Source organism: Heloderma suspectum, chromosome 8 (assembly GCF_057233095.1).
Source record: "Heloderma suspectum isolate Gila_16-S chromosome 8, 16-S_ref, whole genome shotgun sequence".
In the NCBI taxonomy this organism is placed as follows: Eukaryota; Metazoa; Chordata; class Lepidosauria; order Squamata; family Helodermatidae; genus Heloderma; species Heloderma suspectum.
The window spans coordinates 34719640-34738204 of NC_139465.1; the positions used below are offsets into that span (position 1 = coordinate 34719640).

An 18565-nucleotide genomic window follows, 5' to 3' on the forward strand; every position below is an offset into this window, starting at 1 on the left:
CATGCTTATTGGGCTCTTAATACATTGCTTTGGGGGTCTCTTTTCTTTTTGGTTTATGTTTTGGTTTCTTTCTTTCTTATTATTATTTATTAAGATTTATAAACTGCTCCGCATCAAAATATATCTTGGCGGTGGACTACAAATATAACAAAAAAATACAATAAAAACTTTAAAATACAATAATAAAACAGCATTTCAATTATTTATTATTATTAACATTTATATACCACCTTCTTTGCTAAAAAGCCATCAAGGTGGTGTGGTAAAGGCAATAAAAATAGAGTAGGACAGACTGAACAATTTAAAATGGCCAGGCAAACAGAAATGTTTTGACCTGGCGCTGAAATTGTAGCAAGGTAAGCTCCAGTCGACAAATGGGGTTCCCCGTGAGAGACAGTTCTTTCCCGAGTTATTGCATAACAAATAGAAGGTACTTTGAGAAGAGGCTCTTTTGTAGATCTGAAGACTTTGGCAGGATGGTATAAGGAGAGGCATTCCTGCAAGTAGTTGGGCCACAAAGACATTTAGGTCTTTAAAGGTAAACGCAAGCACTAGCATCTTTGCTTCCACATCTTGTGATCTGGCTATGTGGAAATGATGCCCATCCCACAGCAACATTGTATGGACTGGCCCTTTGCCAGTTATGAATGTTGTATTAAATGCATTTGTGTGTATTTTTAAATATCATTGACAAGACCCTTGGGAATTGGGAACCCAAGGTGGAGTACATTAACCTCCTGCTCTCCCTTTTATCCTCCCAACATCAACCTTGTGAGGTAGGTTGGGCTGAAAGTCTGTGACTGGCCCAAAGCCACCCAGTCAGCTTCATGGCCGAGTGGGGACGAGAACCTGGATGTCCCGGCTCCCAGTCCAACACTCTCGCCACTACACCACACTGGCTCTCCCTCCTGTGCCAAATACCAGGGTTGTGGGGGGTTTGTGTGTGTGTGTTTTTTTTTTGGGGGGGGGTGTCATTAGGAGTGCTGCATGGGAGGAAAGGTTTTAAAAATATCCTGGTGGTCCTCAGTCCTGAACCTTATCTGGCTGTTATATTATGAGTAAAATACAAAATGAAAAACCACACAACACAACTACATGTTTAATGTAACGTGTCTGTTGGCAGGCCTGTCCAACTCTGCATAGCATTTCTTTGAGCAGTAAAAAGGGGCGGGGGGGGGGACAATGCTGTTTGTCAAAATAGTGATGTTGTAAGTAAAATTATATCTGGTACCTCAGTATTTTCACTGGTGTTTTTTAGCCACCATTAAGTGCAGCGTAACTGATAACCGTCGGTTCCTATTTTAGCTCCAGATAGTGATGAATGGGCTGTAAAATAATACCTTAAGTCATAGTGCCTTTTTCAAAGGGTGTTTTTGAAATATCATTTAAAAATGTATGAATAATGTCTAGCAGCAAATGATCTTGAGGCTCCCTTCTCTGCAGTTTTTTAATAGAGCTTCCTTCTCTGCAGTTTTATAACGCCTTTAAAATACCCCCCCCCGCTCCACTCCAGATCTATCAGATCAACTCTTCTTGCACAATCCTGAGCCTGCTTGCTTAGAGCTAAGTGCCACTGAGTTCAAGGAGATGTGCTCCCAGTTAAGCGCAAATAGTGAATAGCACCTCAATGTCAGTGTTAAAGAAATGGGAAGGGATATAGGTAGGGATGTACGAAAGTCACTTACTTGTTCGCGGATTATGTTGATGGGGGGGGGAGGCGTTCTGTCCCTCCCCCCGGAATCCTCGCCGGGGGAGAGGCGCTCCGTTCCTCCCCCCGGAACCCTCCGTGGCCAGCTGTGCTCCGCGGCAGCTCCGCGGAGCAGCCGGCCAGGCCCGGCCAGGCCAGAGCCGTCCGCAGCCAGATTTCCGGCCGCAGAGGGCTCTGGGTAAAAAACAAAACAAAAAAACGTGTATTTACGTAAATATTTACGAAGGCTAAAACGGGGAATCAAAAAGGGACGCAAATAGCGCCCGGTATGCTATTCCCCTTGATGTTCCCCTTGATTTTCGCCATCATAGTCTACGTAAATATTTACGTAGATTAAGAGGGCAAAAATAAGGAATGCAAATGGCGGTGGCCGTAGCCGCCGTCATTTGCATACGCGGTTGTTTTTTTTAAACCCACCCAGCCATGATAGGCTACATAAAGATTTACGTAGCCTATCACGTCTTTCTTTTTCTTTCTGTCTTTCTTTTTTTTACCAGAGTGGAAATGGCAGCGGCAGTGGCCGGTTGGAAGACCGGCTGCCGCCGCCGCCGGAGCCGCCGGAGCCGCCACCGCCCGGAAGATCCGCCCCAGGTGAGTCTCGTCCCGGGGGGGATCTGTGGGGGGGCGGGGGGTGGCAGGCCATTCCGCCATGGAGTTTGGGGGGCCGAATGCACTGGCATTCGGCCTCACCGTGATCCGTGGCAGAATTCTCTGCCATCCCTAGATATAGGGTAGCCTAGGCTACATATGGCAGATCTCATTGCTGTTAGAGACTTGGCACAGTTCTGCTTATTTGGGAACAGCATTTTGAGTGCACAGGGCCACCGTTTCAGAGCACTTCACCCCTAAGGGAGTGTGGAACCTTCCTTTGGTTAAATCGCAGTGAAAACGTAGGAACCTAGGAAGCTATCTTAATACTGAGTCACACTGTTGCTCCGTCTAGGTCAGCACTGTCTACACCAGGGGTGGACGACCTGCAGTTCTGGGGTTGTGTGCAGGGCTGTTGGCCTAATTTAAAAAGTCCTCTGGACATGACTGGTTCAGACATCGGACAAGAGGCAGCTCACTGGGTTGCGAGGAAGAGAGAGAGAGAGGGAAATGGGGTGGCAGAGAGAGAGAGAGAGAAGGGATGGCAGAGAGAGAGAGAGAGAGAGAGAAGGGATGGCAGAGAGAGAGAGAAAAATGGGGTGGCAGAAAGAGAGAGAAATGAGGTGGCAGAGAGAGAGAAAATGGGGTGACAGAAAGAGAGAGGAAATGTGGTGGAAAAAGAGAGAGGGGAAGAGAGAGAGAGAGAGAGAGAAGGGGTGGCAGAGAAAGAAAAAATGGGGTAACAGAGAGAGAGAGAGAGAATGTGGTGGCAGAAAGGAGGGGAGAATTGGGTGGCCCTGCCCACTTTTGGCTCTGGCCTTTTCCACTGCTGGCTTCGCTCCCACCCACTGCCAGCTCACAGCCCCCGACAGATAACCCACGAGAGAATGTGGCCCTTGACAAGAAAAAGGTTCCCCACTCCAGCCTACACAGTGGTTTCCAAGGTTTCATACTGAAGGGACTTTCCCCATTCCTTCCTAGAGATGCCAGGGATTGAACCTGAGATCTTTTGCATGCAAAGCATGTGTTCTGCCACTGAGCTACAGCCTTCCCCTGACCTAAGTGCATCATTAGGGTGGGTTCTAAGCACTGTAGTGCAACTCCATCACTCTTTTTGGACCAGTCACCCAGGTGACTCTTTAGAGAAAAATTGAACCACTGTTCCTCAGGTTTGGATTTTTTTTTTTTTAAACTTCCAATATCCCCCAGACTTCCATATGCCCCTTTTTGAATGCCCAGTTCCTCAAGCAAACTTGCACCTTTTCTGTGAAACCTTTGGCAAACCCCTATTTACCATGCCCTGTAGCAACTAAAACTGTTATCAACTCTAAGTAGGTGTAACTGAAAGAACTGAGCATGCTTTCCCTGATTACCCCTGCCTCTGCTTTCCTCTCCTTCCACTGTTGTTTCCCCTGAGTTAATTTTTAGATTTGTAAGCTCCGCAGAGCAGGGACTGTCCTCTTGAGTTCTGTAAATGGTGCTATTTTCATGAGTAATGCTCCTGCATGTTCCAACAGCTCTGGGATGTCCTGCACCATGGTAGTCCTCAATGTACATGTGCAGAGACATCCTGGGCTGACTTGACACAATCATGGAATCATTTAGCATGGGTGCAAGAAGCCTTTGTTCATGCAAGGCCAGACCTAACATGCTGCAGGAGCTTCCAGAACTGCCCTGGAATATTGGACATTGATTCCTTTTTTACAGCTGAGGACAATGGTGTAGTGGTAAATTTTGAAGTGAAGGTGTTCATCATGACATGTCCCCAAGGACAGTCCCCAAAGACATGTCCCCAAAGAGAGGCTCTGGCTTCACTACACCATGGTTGAGGAACACTGAGGCTCAGCAATACAAAACTAACCATATATAGGGATGTCCATCGCTGGGAAATCCAATTTTCTGTTTCGCTGGGAAATCCAATTTTCAACAGAGTTCCTCAGAGTGTATGGCTGGATTTGTGTTTGCAAGCCAAGCTGTGGGCTTTTCCCCAAACTCAGGAACTTTTTTTGCACATTTTTGCAGCTTCTGCAATTTGCACAAATTTCCGAGCAATTTGCACAAATTTCTGAGCAATTTGCACAAATTACAGTCAATGTTTTGTAAATTACGTCTGTCAGGTCTCCCTTTTGTCCCTGCTGAATTTCAATAGCCAAATCAAAACACAGACAAGAGGCTTCTATCCACGACTCTTTAATCCTTTTACTTCAATGGGCCATACAGATGCCAATTGTCAGTAACGCACAGTCTACAAAGGAAAAGCCTTCGGGGAGTTCAAAGGGAAACCGGGAAGGTTGAAAATTGCCTACCGTTTGAGAAAAGGCGGGCACGCTTTCCTAACTTAAGGGGGGGGATCACCCTCTGTCTCGTGAGGTATCTACACATAGCTGTTCCCCCCGGGCCAATCAGGCAGATCTCCTAAGCTCCGCCCCTGCCATCTCTCTCTTGGCCCTGCATCTGCGCCTGACATCTAAGAATTCAGGCTGTCCAAGCCCCACCTCTCCCTGTTCACTATCTCTCACAGGGGTGTGTGAAGAGAGGCTCTCTCCATCCAGCTGGACTATTGAAACCTGAGGAGTTTGTCTCTCCCTGTCTGGAAGAGTCTAGGAAAGTTCCGCCCCCACGTTTTGCGGTTCTTCTTTGGAATCTGAGCTACTCTGCCACTGCCTATGCTCAGAGCCACCCCTGACAATGGCCAAATCTGTGCAAATTGTGGGACCTGCAGCGGAAAATGTGCGAAATCCACGGAAAATCTGCAAACTGGCCTGACTCACTGCAGATTGAGTTGGGCATTGCAGTGGGGCCCGAAACAAAGTCCGGGGAGAACCTAGGAAAACCCCTTGAACTCTACCCTGCAATGGATTTCTCTGACATCCCTAGCCATAGATCAGTCAGTGAAGTGGTGACATAGAACTCGTAACCTGCAGATATGCAGAGTGCTTCCCCCTCAACACTGTGCAATTACAGACTCCCTTCTTCCCATTCACTTCGAATTAAGACACAGGGATCACCAAGCGGTGGCATATCTCTGACACAAGCAAAAGCCCCAGGACTTCTCTCTTTAGAAATGATTAAATGTTGAACCTCACCTTCAATGTCTGCAAATGGTCTGTTTCCCTCTGCACAAAAATCCATTTCTTGTTTCCTTCCACAAGCCACAGGGTGTCAGGAGGACTTGTGCTTTCTGTCACCACACTTTTAGGAGCAAGATATGGACATCTCATAGAAGGAGATGTGCATTCCCTGTCTGAATGAAGAGAGCAAGCATCTCTCTCTGGGAAAGCTGCATATGTCTTTCTTCGGGCAAGGGTCCAAAGTGATACCAAATCATCAGCAAGTGCTTCAATTGCAGTGAGGCTTGCCTCTGGCTAAGCCACAGGCCATGATTTCAAGCAAGCTGCTTTAACTTCCAGCGTTCAAAAGTGTATCACGAACCTAAGTCATTTAAAAACGAGTCAATACGGTTCCTGGCCCTTCAATGACTAATATTACATTTATGGATTTCAGCCCACTGGGAAATGTTAGCGAGACTTGCTCTGGCTGATGCAGGCAGAAGAGGTGGGGAATGTGATGGCTGCAACTTTTCGTTCTCCACAGAAGGCATGTTGTTGTTGTTGTTGTTTTCCTCCCGCATATAAACGTAGTCCCATGTGAAAATATACAATTCCTCCAAACGTATTGTGAAGTTGCCAAGGAGACCAGCACATTTACATATTTCCCTAACAATAAACACTTCCATCCCCCACCCCCACCCCGCACCACCACCTCCTATTGTTGCTGTGATCCCCATTCATGTTCATGATTGGGCCATTTTCTCAGTGGGCTGAAAATAAACATACCACATGACACATATTAATCTTTGGAGAGGCGGGGAGAGGGATAAGTTATTTTTCCACAGATAGCTAAAAACATATGGGACTTAGCTGAAGCAAAGCAATTGTGAGCTCATTTGTTACTTCAACAATCTGATACCTTATGATTTGTTTCCTGTAAGAGATGTGCAAGTGTTTGCAGGGTGTCTTGAATTGTGTTATGTTTTCATTCCTGTTTGGTATTTTGGCTGTACATGACCAGCCCTCCACCATAGGTTTGCTGGGATCCTCAACACTATTCCCTGTGTTAGAACCCCCTCCTAGGTGCTGTCTCTGTCTCTGTCTACTGGGTTTACTGGGCAGTGGTAAGCAGATCCAAGCTGGGTGCCCAGGTTTCATAGAATCATAGAATAGTAGGGTTGGAAGGGGCCTATAAGACCATCGAGTCCAACCCCCTGCTCAATGCAGGAATCCAAGTCAGAGCATCCCCAACAGGTGGCTGTCCAGGTTCATCTTGAATGCCTCCAGGGTGGGAGACCCCAACACCTACCTAGGTAATTGGTTCCATTGTCATGCTGCTCTAACAGTCAGGAAGTTTTTCCTGATGTTCAGCTGGAATCTGGCTTCCTGTAACTTGAGCCCATTATTCCGTGACCTGCACTCTGGGATGATCGAGAAGAGATCCTGGCCTTCCTCTCTGTGACAACCTTTCAAGTACTTGAAGAGCACTATCATATCTCCCCTCAGTCTTCTCTTCTCAAGGCTAAACATGCCCAGTTCTTTCAGTCTCTCTTCCTAGGGCTTTGTTTCCAGTCCCCTGATCATCTTTGTTGCCCTCCTCTGAACTCTCTCCAGTTTGTCTGCATCCTTCTTAAAGTGTGGCGCCCAGAACTGGACACAGTATTCAAGATGAGGCCTAACCAGTGCTGAGTAGAGGGGAACTAGTACTTCCCGGGATTTGGAAGCTATACTGCTATTTGCCTTTTTTGCAGCCACATCACATTGTTGGCTCATATTCAGCTTGTGATCTACAACAATTACAAGCTCCTTCTCACTTGTAGTATTTTTGAGGCAAGTATCACCCATCTTGTAACTGTGCTTTTGGTTTCTTTTTCCTAGGTGCAGAACTTGGCATTTACCCCTATTAAATGTCATTCTGTTGTTTTCTGCCCAGAACCCCAGCCTATCAAGATCATTTTGAATTCTGTTTCTGTCTTCCAGGGTATTAGCTATCCCACCCAATTTTGTGTCATCTGCAAATGTGATCGGCATCCCCTGCACCTCCTCCTCCAAGTCATGAATACAAATGCTGAAGAGCACTGGGCCCAGGACTGAGCCCTGCAGTACCCCTCTCGTTACCTCTCCCCAGTTTGATATCTGGTTCCCATTTTAATTTTCCAAAATGTTGGCAACATATAGTTTTGCTCTGGAGCATTTGTGGCAATTGAAATAGCTGCTCCCAGACCCCAATAAAAGGTGTGTGTGTGTACCATTTTAATTCATCACAATGTCCCAGAACATCACATCATTGCTGGAAATGAAAATGGTGGTTGGCTCACAGACCCAAGTTAACGTGGAGCCCAAGGTAGGAGGTCTCCGTGGTGGACCCTGCTGGAGGATGTTTCAGGCTACTGCTGTGCCTACTCCACCCCTCTGCCAGGTTTAACAGTGTTGGCTTGCCAGTCAGTAGTTTTCAGGCCTGTGGTTAGCCAGGGTGAGTGGGTGGAGGGGGACCGGTAACGACTTGAGTTATTTTTCTGAGTAGTTGGAGGTCTTAGCTGAGTAAATGTAAATCTGTACTGTAGTAAATACAGGCCTATTTAGTGAATTGCTGAACTATGTAAATTATGAAAGATCATTGACATGTTTTCTTAGAAGCTTGTAGTGCCCCTGTTATCTGTCTACAAAAAATTTAGGTCTGGGCAGCGTATGTTCATTAGGTCCAGCTACATGATAAGAGATTGGCTGAAGTAGCTTTTTGATGCCTTCAAATATGATAATGATGATGTTGTTTAATCTGCACATTGACCTTAAATAGCAAGAGGAATTTGATAGCAGATGTCTTGGAATAACACCCCTGACTTAGTATACCACCAGGGTCTATAACCTATTGTTTTAGCAGTGTTGACATCAGAGGGCGTCAATGGAAAGAAACAAGGAGTATGGCTAAGCTCAGTACTGTGAAGTCAATGGCATGTACGTGAACATTATGTTGGGTTGAATGCTAAATTAGGAACAGGAAGCTGCCTTATAATCATACAATTGGCCTGCCTAGCTCAGTATTGCCTACATTGCATTGACTGGCAGTTGCTCTCCAGTTTTTTCTTTCAGGCACTGGTCTTTCCCAGACCTATCTGGACATGCCAAGGATTGAACCTCAGAGTTTTGGCATGCAAAGCATGAGCTTTACCACTGAGTTCAGGCTCTTTTTCAGATGCATCATTTATGTGGTATCCATTGCATAGATCTCATTGGAAAAGGCAGCCTGATATTGAACCTTGATCCACCTGTGACATCCATTTCACATTTTGTGGATTCACTTGGAAATTGGAAAGGCAGTCTTGTCGTGGGATCTCCCTGGCGGTCCTAGGTCATCTAACATATGCAGATACAGTAATCTAATGGGTGGGGCAGTGCCAGCTTCAGGCTTTTGAGGGCCCTTGGGCAAGATGCCCTCAATGGGCCGCTCCCTCAGTAAGTCTACCTTCTCATCACCATTGTCACTGCTGCTCTGTATCCACTTTCTCATCACTGCTACTTAACCACCATTTGCTTGCCGAACAGGTAGAGAGCCAGTGAGCAAGTAGCCCATGGCATCTCCTCCTCCTTCTCACCACCACTGTTGTCTGGGCCAGAGCGAGAGGCAGGTGAACAAGCAGCTTGCTGTGGTGAAGAGGAGGAGAAACCCCAGGAGGTCTTGCCAGGCCTCCTCAGTGGGGTTGCGTGGGCCCTTGGCAGATGCCTGACTTGGGGGGGGGGGGCAGACCACCCTGCTGAATATCATAAACAAATGTTGTGACCAGATTATGCAATCTGACGAGAACTCTGATCTGGTAAATTATTAATCTCTTTATTTGTTTGTTTGTTTATTTATTACATTTATATCCTGCCTTTTTTCCTCTTGCAAGGAACCCAAGGCAGCTTACATTAACCTCCTCCTCTCGGTTGTATCCTGACAACAACAGCCCTGTGAGGTAGGCTGGGCTGAGAGTCTGTGACTGGCCCAAAGTCACCCAATGAGTTTCCATGGCCAAGTGGGGAATACAACCTGTATCTCCTGGCTCCCAGTCCCAACACACTCACCACTACATCACACTGGCTCCTTCTTGTGATGGATTAATTTTCACCAGTTTGTAGCAAAGTGGCTGTCTGATGAGGCTTTACAAGTAGCTCACGAAAGAAGGGAAGCGAAAAGCAAGGGAGAAAGGGGAAGATATACCCAACTGAATGCAGAGTTCCAGAGAATAGCAAGGAGAGACAAGAAGGCCTTCTTAAATGAACAATGCAAAGAAATCGAGGAAAACAACAGAATGGGAAAGACTAGAGATCTCTTCAAGAAAATTGGAGATCTCAAGGGAACGTTTTGTGCAAAGATGGGCATGATAAAGGACAAAGAAGGCAGGGACCTAACAGAAGCAGATGAGATTAAGAAGAGGTGGCAAGAATACACAGAAGAACTATACAGGAAAGATCTGAATGTCCCTGATAGCCATGATAGTGCGGTCACTGAACTTGAGCCGGACATCCTAGAGAGTGAAGTCAAGTGGGCCTTAGGAAGCATTAGTAACAACAAAGCTAGCGGAGATGACAGTATTCCAGCCGAGCTATTTAAAATCCTAAAAGATGATGCTGTTAAAGTGCTGCATTCAATATGCCAACAAATCTGGAACACTCAACAGTGGCCACAAGACTGGAAAAGGTCAGTTTACATTCCAATTCCAAAGAAGGGCAACGCCAAAGAGTGTTCAAACTACCGCACAATTGCGCTCATTTCACATGCCAGCAAGGTGATGCTCAAAATCCTACAAGCTAGGCTTCAGCAGTATGCGAACCGAGAATTACCGGAAGTACAAGCTGGGTTTAGAAGAGGCAGAGGAACTAGAGATCAAATCGCCAACATTCGCTGCATCATGGAGAAAGCAAGAGAATTCCAGAAAAATGTCTATTTCTGCTTCATTGACTACGCTAAAGCCTTTGATTGTGTGGATCACAACAAACTGTGGCAAATTCTTAAAGTGATGGGAGTACCAGACCACCTTACCTGTCTCCTGAGAAACCTGTACGAGGGTCAAGAAGCAACAGTAAGAACCAGACATGGAACAACCGATTGGTTCAAAATTGGGAAAGGAGTACGACAAGGCTGCATATTGTCACCCTGCTTATTTAACTTATATGCAGAGTACATCATGAGAAATGCCGGGTTGGATGAATCAGAGGTCGGAATTAAGATTGCTGGGAGAATTATCAACAACCTCCGATATGCAGACGATACCACCCTAATGGCAGAAAGTGAAGAGGATCTAAAGAGCCTCTTGTTGAGGGTGAAAGAGGAGAGTGCAAAAGCTGGTTTGAAACTCAACATTAAAAAAACGAAGATCATGGCATCTGGCCCCATCACTTCCTGGCATATGGAAGGGGAAGAAATGGAAGCAGTGACAGATTTTACTTTCTTGGGTTCCAAGATCACCGCAGACGGTGACTGTAGCCATGAAATTAAAAGACGCTTGCTCCTTGGGAGGAAAGCTATGGCCAACCTAGACAGCATAGTAAGAAGCAGAGACATCACCTTGCCGACAAAGGTCCGTCTAATCAAAGCTATGGTTTTCCCAGTAGTAATGTATGGCTGTGAGAGCTGGACTATAAGGAAGGCTGAGCGCCGAAGAATTGATGCTTTCGAACTGTGGTGCTGGAGAAGACTCTTACGAGTGCCCTGGACTGCAAGGAGGTCAAATCAGTCCATCCTAAAGGAAATCAACCCTGAGTGCTCATTGGAAGGACAGATAATGAAGCTGAAGCTCCAATATTTTGGCCACCTAATGCGAAGAGAAAACTCCCTGGAAAAGACCCTGATGCTGGGAAAGACTGAAGGCAAAAGGAGAAGGGGACGGCAGAGGATGAGATGGCTAGATAGCATCACGGATGCAATGAATATGAACTTGAGCACGCTCCGGGAGAGAGCGCAGGACAGGAAGGCCTGGCGTGCTATGGTCCATGGGGTCACGAAGAGTCGGACACGACTGAACGACTGAACAACAACAACAACCTAGCTAGCAAAAGCATGAGTCCCAGGGCCCAGGATATTAATTCCCATGAATAGGACTTGGGAGAGGAGCAGAGCTACATCTGGTCAGGGCACTACCATCTCCACTTGCCCAGAGACAGGATCCAAGGGCACATTTGACCATGTCATGTTTCACTGATCTTTTCAAAGTGTCAAAAATCCCATATTTTCCTCAGGCTCACTAAACCGATGGCCCACAGTGGTCTACCAGAGTTCAGTGTCTTATCTGACATCTTTGCCAATCCTGACATGATATACTTCAGCAGTGCTGATGATTTAAGATGTGAACAGCCATCCATTAAAGCCTAAACGGAGCTCTAAGGATTAGCATTTGAAGGCAGACCTTGAATGTTGAGAGAGAGAGAGAGAGAAAGAAAGAGAGGGAGGGAGTTGACTGCAGGCAGAGAGCTTGCAAAACATAATTAGAAAAAGGCAAAAGGAAGGAAACTCTGTCCAACTTGCAAGTGTCACGTCATTGCAACCTGATTCTCGAGATGTTGCCCAGAGACTCCAGTTTTACTACTTCCCGGATGAATATATAACAAGTGGATAAGAGCAGCTGTGCAAAGAAAAAAGAACTATCAGATAATCTGCCTCCTTCTGTCATTAAATAGTCGTGAGAGTCCGGAGTTTGCAGACCACAACTGCACAGCCTTGTCAAATTCTTCCTGAACGGCGCACAACATTCCACCAACCTTCATGGAAACTGTAAGGCAGAAAGATCTGCTAGGATGAGTCAGCATTAAGGCCTCTATAAGGAATGTTTTGTGCAACTAAGTAGTGGACTTCAATCCCACTTCGCTGTTCTTTGAATACAGGACTTGGGTCCCATTCACAAGTTATCTTGATCTCAACAACATGACAGCAGATTTGCACTCATCGGTGTACATGTCGATATTCAGGAGCGATTCTTACTTGTCTCAAGGTGTGAAATGAATGTTAGGTTTGAAAGTGTCATGGAAAGAGAAAGATCTCCATAGAACATATATCAGTTTCTCAAAACTCAGTGATTCGACACTTGATCACAATGAATGGAGAAGAGCCATAGCGCAGTGGCAGAACATATGTTTTGCATGACAAAGGTCTCAGGTTCAATCCCCAGCATCTGTAGATTGGGCTTGGGAAGATCCTGCCTGAAACCCTGGAGTGCCGCTGCCAGCCAGTGTTGACAGTACTGGGCTTGATGGACCAATGGTCTGAGTCAGGGCAAGGCAACTTCCTATGTTCTTAGTAGCTTTGTCTGAGGTGATAGGAGTTCAGAGGCTCCACCTTCACACATACGAGACATCACTGGATGCTGCAGTTTATGAAGCAAACCAAAAGGGAAAAGGGTGTGTATGAAAGAGGCAGGTGGTCCCAATCCATTGCTGGACCTCTGTGGTTCCTTGAAGAGAAGGCACTTTTCACATTCAAACTGAATAATAAACTCAAAACTAGAATAACGTTGCAGTCTTAAAGCTGCTTTCTAAAGATTTACATCAGAGTTTATGATGGGAGCATCTGCGTGAAATATAGCATTATTTCTCTTTCAGAAATCTAGTAAGTGGGAGAACCCCCCCAATACATGTTGCCTGTTCTCCCCCCCCCTTCTGATTTTGCCACTGCAAACCAGAAATTCATTGCTTTACTTTTTTGAACAAAGAGATGCTCATCTGTGTATGGAAAAGTGACATGTGTATGTTTTGCTCCAATATTCTCATTGGGAATGCAGTGCCAATTTGCTTGGTCTGGTTGAGATCAGGTCTGATGTATCACACACACACACACACACACACACACAGTCATACTTCATAAAGTTTCTGCTAAAAAAAAATGTGTCTGGTGTGTCACCATAAGTTCTTGTACGGGGCATGGTCATAGAATCATAGAATAGTAGGGTTGGAAAGGGCCTACAAGGCCATCGAGTCCAACCCCTGCTCAATGCAGGAATCGAAGTCAGAGCATCCCTGACAGATGGCTGTCCAGCCTCATCTTGAACGCTTCCAGTGTGGGAGAGCCCACCACCTCCCTAGGGAATTGGTTCCATTGTTGTATTGCTCTAACAGTCAGGACGTTTTTCCTGCTGTTCAGCCGGAATCTGGCTTCTTGTAACTTGAGCCCATTATTCCGTGTCCTGCACTCTGGGATGATCAAGAAGAGATCCTGGCCTTCCTCTCTGTGACAACCTTTCAAGTACTTGAAGAGCGCTATCCTATCTCCCCTCAGCCTTCTCTTCTCAAGGCTAAACATGCCCAGTTCTTTCAGTCTCTCTTCATAGGGCTTTGTTTCCAGTCCCATAATCATCTTTGTTAAATCACAAAACGTTGGGAGCAGCCCCTTTCCCTCTTTGCATGTGTCAGTGTGAGCTTTGGGTATGTAGGTGCGCTCGCTCTTGCTTTCTCTCTCTCTCTGGCTACTTTCCTTGGCTTCTGGTTTTTCTTTCTCTCTCTCTCTCTCGCTTTTCTTTCTGGCTACTTTTTCCCCTTCCCCGCCACACCTTCCCCAACCCCAGCCCCTCCACGGGATGCCCCAGTTTAACTCACCTGAAGAGACCTTTTTTCCCTCTCTTTTGTCCTCTCCTTTTTGGGGTGTCTGGGTCCCCTACATGGCAAAGCCATCTTCTTTTCCTAAGAATGTCATTAAGATATGTCTGTGGCAATTAAAAAAATCAGGACTGTTCAGGTGCCTTGGTGAGGATGGAGGGAGGTGTGCAGGAATGTGCAGACAGCTGCAAGCACTGTGTTACCAACCTCCAGGCTAATTCATTAGTGAGAAATGTCATCAGCTTGAGGAAATTCATGGCTGAGCATTACCCAAGGATATTTTAAAGGGGTGGAGAGTGGTCACATGATCACCATTATTCAACCAGGTGTTAACGGAAGTAGCTCCTCACCCCTGAATTTCTTTCTTTTAGTCCAGAGCTGGCTAAGATCTCAGGGCTTAGCCATATGCCGCTATCAAAGGAGAGCTGTGACCCAGGAACCAGGAATTGTGCTTGGATGTAAGAGCCAAGGGGCCAAGCCAGGAATTCAAGCTGAGGAACACACAGAAACATACCAAACCCAAGAATGTGGTTGTTTCTCAGGATAACTCCCAGCCCTAACGGGAAGTCTTTTGTAGGCTTTCCTGTCTAGGAGTCCCCTATAGATGGCCAAGGTGGGCAAGGCCAGTCAAGAACCTGAGAATACTTTGCTGCCAGAAATATACTCCAACCTGCAGTTCTGGTTGCTCAACCACAAGGGACAATGGCATAGAAAGCTGGTGATTCTTGTTTCTGGCCCTGATGAAGTCCTGACACAAGATGCCATTAGGTCAGTTCATGGATGAGGCCGGATTTGATCAAATTATTTGCTGTTCTCAAACCCCAAAATAATAGAGTTCTAAGTTCCACAGTGAATTGATACCAAACATCTCACTCATTTCTTGTCTTGTTTCAGCAGCATCCAGTTTAACTAGCTCTGGTCTGTTCTGTTGTCACACCTTAAAATAACCCTTCTCATTTGCCTTTGTGAGACTTTCATTGGGATACAATGGATGCGTATGGAGGGGGCAGTGGGTTGTACCCCCATGCTACGCATGCTTATTGTATTTACTTTGAATATCTTGAACGGGCAAGTAGATCTCTTCAGCTTTGGTGTTCCTCAGAAGATGATGCTCAGATACTTTTTTTTTTTTTTTTACCCCACCTGTAAATATATGCTGACTATGCCACTCATTAATTAGCCTGCCTCTCAATCAATTTCAAATATTATCAATATATGTTATTATTCCATTGGCTTCAGTGCATGTGAAGAAATGCCATTTATTGACATCTAGAAATATAAATCTAAATGACATTTATTAGCATTTACCAATAAAAACATAATTCTGAAAAGCCTAGACAGAGCTCCTGGATAGACAAAGGGATACTAACATTAGTTACTGGCATTCTTGCCAAATGTCCCTTCCCAATAAAACCTTTCAGATGTTTTTGGATATTTGCTTTGGAGCTTCCAGTTAAGCATCTTGAAAATGTGTGGGAGCGGGGACAGATAAAACCAAGATGTACCACCAGAATGTCAGGTCCGCCAAAAGATATCTGGGGAGAAAAGTTCTTTAAGTGCACTATCCTGTGCATGTTTAGACAGAAAAAAAAGGTGTCTGAGTTTTAAGTCTAAACAGGGATAGGATTGTGCCCTAAATGAATGAATAAATATAATCTCCCTTCCCCACACCCATATCAAAAATGAAGAAGGGTTTTCCAACAACACAAGTGATGTTAAGACAATCAGTGAATCTTTGGGGTGATTAAAAATACTTTAAAACAAAGAGTAAGAACACTGCTTCTCTGGGTGGGAAAAACTATTGTATTATACTTTACTTATCAATATGATACTGGAGAATCTTGGGGAAATGTAATTTGGCCTTTCAACTTGGTAGGCATTTATGTCTTAATCTGCTTCTGCACTGAGATTTTACGTATTAAATATTTCCAGTTAAAGCTTTCAAGGATTTCAGGTATTAATTCCATTGAGGATTTAAAGGTCCTCTTCCTAACCTTTAAGTATAAAGCTTCTGGATCATCAAATGCTATGTTCTTCCTTTACAAAAAGAAAATAAATAAATAAATAAATAAATAAATAAATAAATACCAGCATATCTACTTGAAAGTTTCTGAGTCTAAAAGTAAATATCTCTCAAGCCATCATTTGAGCATTGGTCTTCAAGTTGTGGGTCAGGATCCACAACTGGGCCACATCCCAATGTAAGGTGGATCACACCTTTGGCAACACCAAGGCCAGCATCAAGGTAACTGACAAGAGCTTCTTGGACTTCCTTCTCTTCTTCACCATGGCAACTTGCTTGTTCACCTGCCTGTCACTCTGGCCCAGACGATGGTGGTGGTGAGGAGGAGGAATAGGAGATACAACAGCCTACTTGCCCACTGGCTCTCTGCCTGTCAAGCAAGCAAGTGGTAGCAATGGTGAAAAGCAATAGGAGCTGGTGACAATGGCAGCGAGAAGGTAGACTAAAGGAGGGGGCCCATGGAGGGTGTCTTGCCCAAGGGCTCTCAAAACCTGGAGCCGGCTCTGAATGATACCACCATTTAGTATTCTTCCTCCTCCCCTCCCTCCTTCCCTCCTTCTCTCTCTTTTAGAAAAACCTACTAAAGAGTCTTGTGGCACCATAAATGCTAACAGATCTATTGTGACATAGGCTTTTGTATATTAGAGCTCAAATTAAGACATAACTTGCTCTGCTGGATTAGGCGAGAAGTTCATCTAGGCCAGCATCCTTTCATCCAAGTTTGCCAAAGAGAGACTTCCAGAAAATAGTCCTCTCCTACTGTTGCTTCCCAGCAACTGGTATTCAGTGGCATGTGGCCTGTGACCGTAGGCTCATAGCCATTGTGGCTTCTAGGCCCTGATAGACCCATCCTCAATGGATTTGTCTGATCCCCTCTTAAAGCCATCTGAGCTCAAGAGCATCACCACATTTGGTGGTCAAGAATAACAGAATCTGGAAAATATTGCCCACCCTGTTCACAAATGCTGAATCCATAATAAATCAATCTGTCTTTAAGATAACACTACAGCCCTAGTCAGTGGTTCCCCCTCTGCAATTAACTATCACATGGAGGGGGAGAGTGAGGTCAGAACCACCTGCCCTTCCCCCACCGTCATGGCCCCGCATGTGATCGGGTCACATCTGTTGAGGGGAGTCTGCTTTACATGCATAGGCTCCTCCCATGATGTAGAACCCTACAAGTGTAGAGAAGCCTCTCCTTCAGGGAAATGTCCTCCAAGGCAGGGATGGTGAGGGTGGGACCAGCAGCCACAGTTCAATTCCATTCTCTCCAACCCACATGATTATGATTGTGGAGTATGGTGTGGAGGGTAATGTGCGAAGGGGGTTAAAAACTCTGTTTGTTTGTTTTTACTGCAACTGGCCAAGATGGCTATCTCCTTGGAAGTTGATTATTTAGGAATTGTCCTATTTCAAGAAAAAGTGAGACTGGGAGTGACTGTTGTGGGGATGGGGGCATGGAGAGAAGTAGAAAAACAGAAACTTGGAGTGGTTCCCACTTTTGTTTGGGCCTAACTATAGGTCACTGAGCCGAGAAAGGTGAATATGATGGACCGGTTTGCACAATCACTACAGCCCTCCGTGGCTTAAATTAGCCATGGTAGGCTGTGGTGTGTGCCGGCGGCCATTTTGAATATTTGATCCCCAGTGGGGGGGTTGACATGATTTGTCATGTCATCTGAACCCAGGTGGCAGGTGTTGTTTGAGGGTTAAACAACCCCCAAATAACCCAACAACAGACCATGATTTATTGGAGGGTTGTTTATTCCTCAAACAACCTCTGCTGCCCAGGTTTGGATGACACAACAAACCATGGCAACCCCCCACTGGGGGTTGAGTATTCAAATGGCTGCCAGCATGCACTGCAACCCACTTGGCTTAAATAAGCCAGGGTGGGCTGTGATGGTCGTGCGAACCTGGTCAATATGTTGGGCCTTTTACCAAATCAAAGTCACGTCTCTGCCACCTTCTTTAACAAAGCAAAGAAGCAAACCTTAATCCTTGGTTTCTGGTACAGATTTGGGAAAAAATAGCTTCCTGTTGAGAAATCCAGTAGATATTTTGGACATTGCATCCCCCAAGAAGCAGTATCGCTTGCAAGATGCTATTTTAAAAAGTGGGCCGCCCTGTATGGAGATCAGCGTTAACCAGAAGCCTATGAATAAGTAATGGAGTGTAATTTTCCGTTATTATAGCTATCATTTAAAAAATGCATGTCTGGCAGGACATTGTAATGATTTTGTATTACTTAGGAAAACTTTTAGAGTTCTTCTCCCCTCCCCCCCCCCCGCCTCCCCAATGCAGTTACTTCATTACTACTTCATTAGAGTTGATCTCCTCCAGTATTTGCAGATATTCTGAAAAACAGTCAGACAAATGTAGTGGCTTTTTTCCCTTTTTCTTTTTTTAAAAAAGGCCTTTGAGACTGCCAACACTTTAGATACTTTTAATGCCCCCTTCTTCAAATGCTCTCAACATGTTATGCTTTGGCATCCATAGCAAAACCCATTAGCTGTGACAGGTTAAGACGCCTCTGCAGGCTTCACTACAAAAGAGCTGAACGCATGCCAGCCATTTCTCCATACTACTATGCCCTGTGCCACAGAGCAAAAGAGGAAGGCCAAATCTATAACC

At 45.4% G+C, this 18565-nt stretch overlaps 1 protein-coding gene across 3 annotated transcripts in view; it reads left to right on the top strand.

Annotated features, from left to right (window-relative positions):
- WWOX (WW domain containing oxidoreductase) overlaps window positions 1–18565 on the top strand; it is an 879648-nt gene that overhangs the window by 653846 nt on the left and 207237 nt on the right. Inside the window, exons 9-10 of one of the 3 annotated variants that reach the window (XM_084811932.1) lie at window positions 2206–2299; window positions 7225–7609. The exons of the other annotated variants lie outside the window; for them this stretch is intronic. Of the exons in view, the coding sequence (XP_084668058.1) occupies window positions 2206–2299; window positions 7225–7253 (123 nt within the window). The 3' untranslated portion in view covers window positions 7254–7609. Of the gene's footprint in view, window positions 1–2205; window positions 2300–7224; window positions 7610–18565 lie in introns of those variants that run through there. 3 annotated transcript variants of the gene reach the window in all.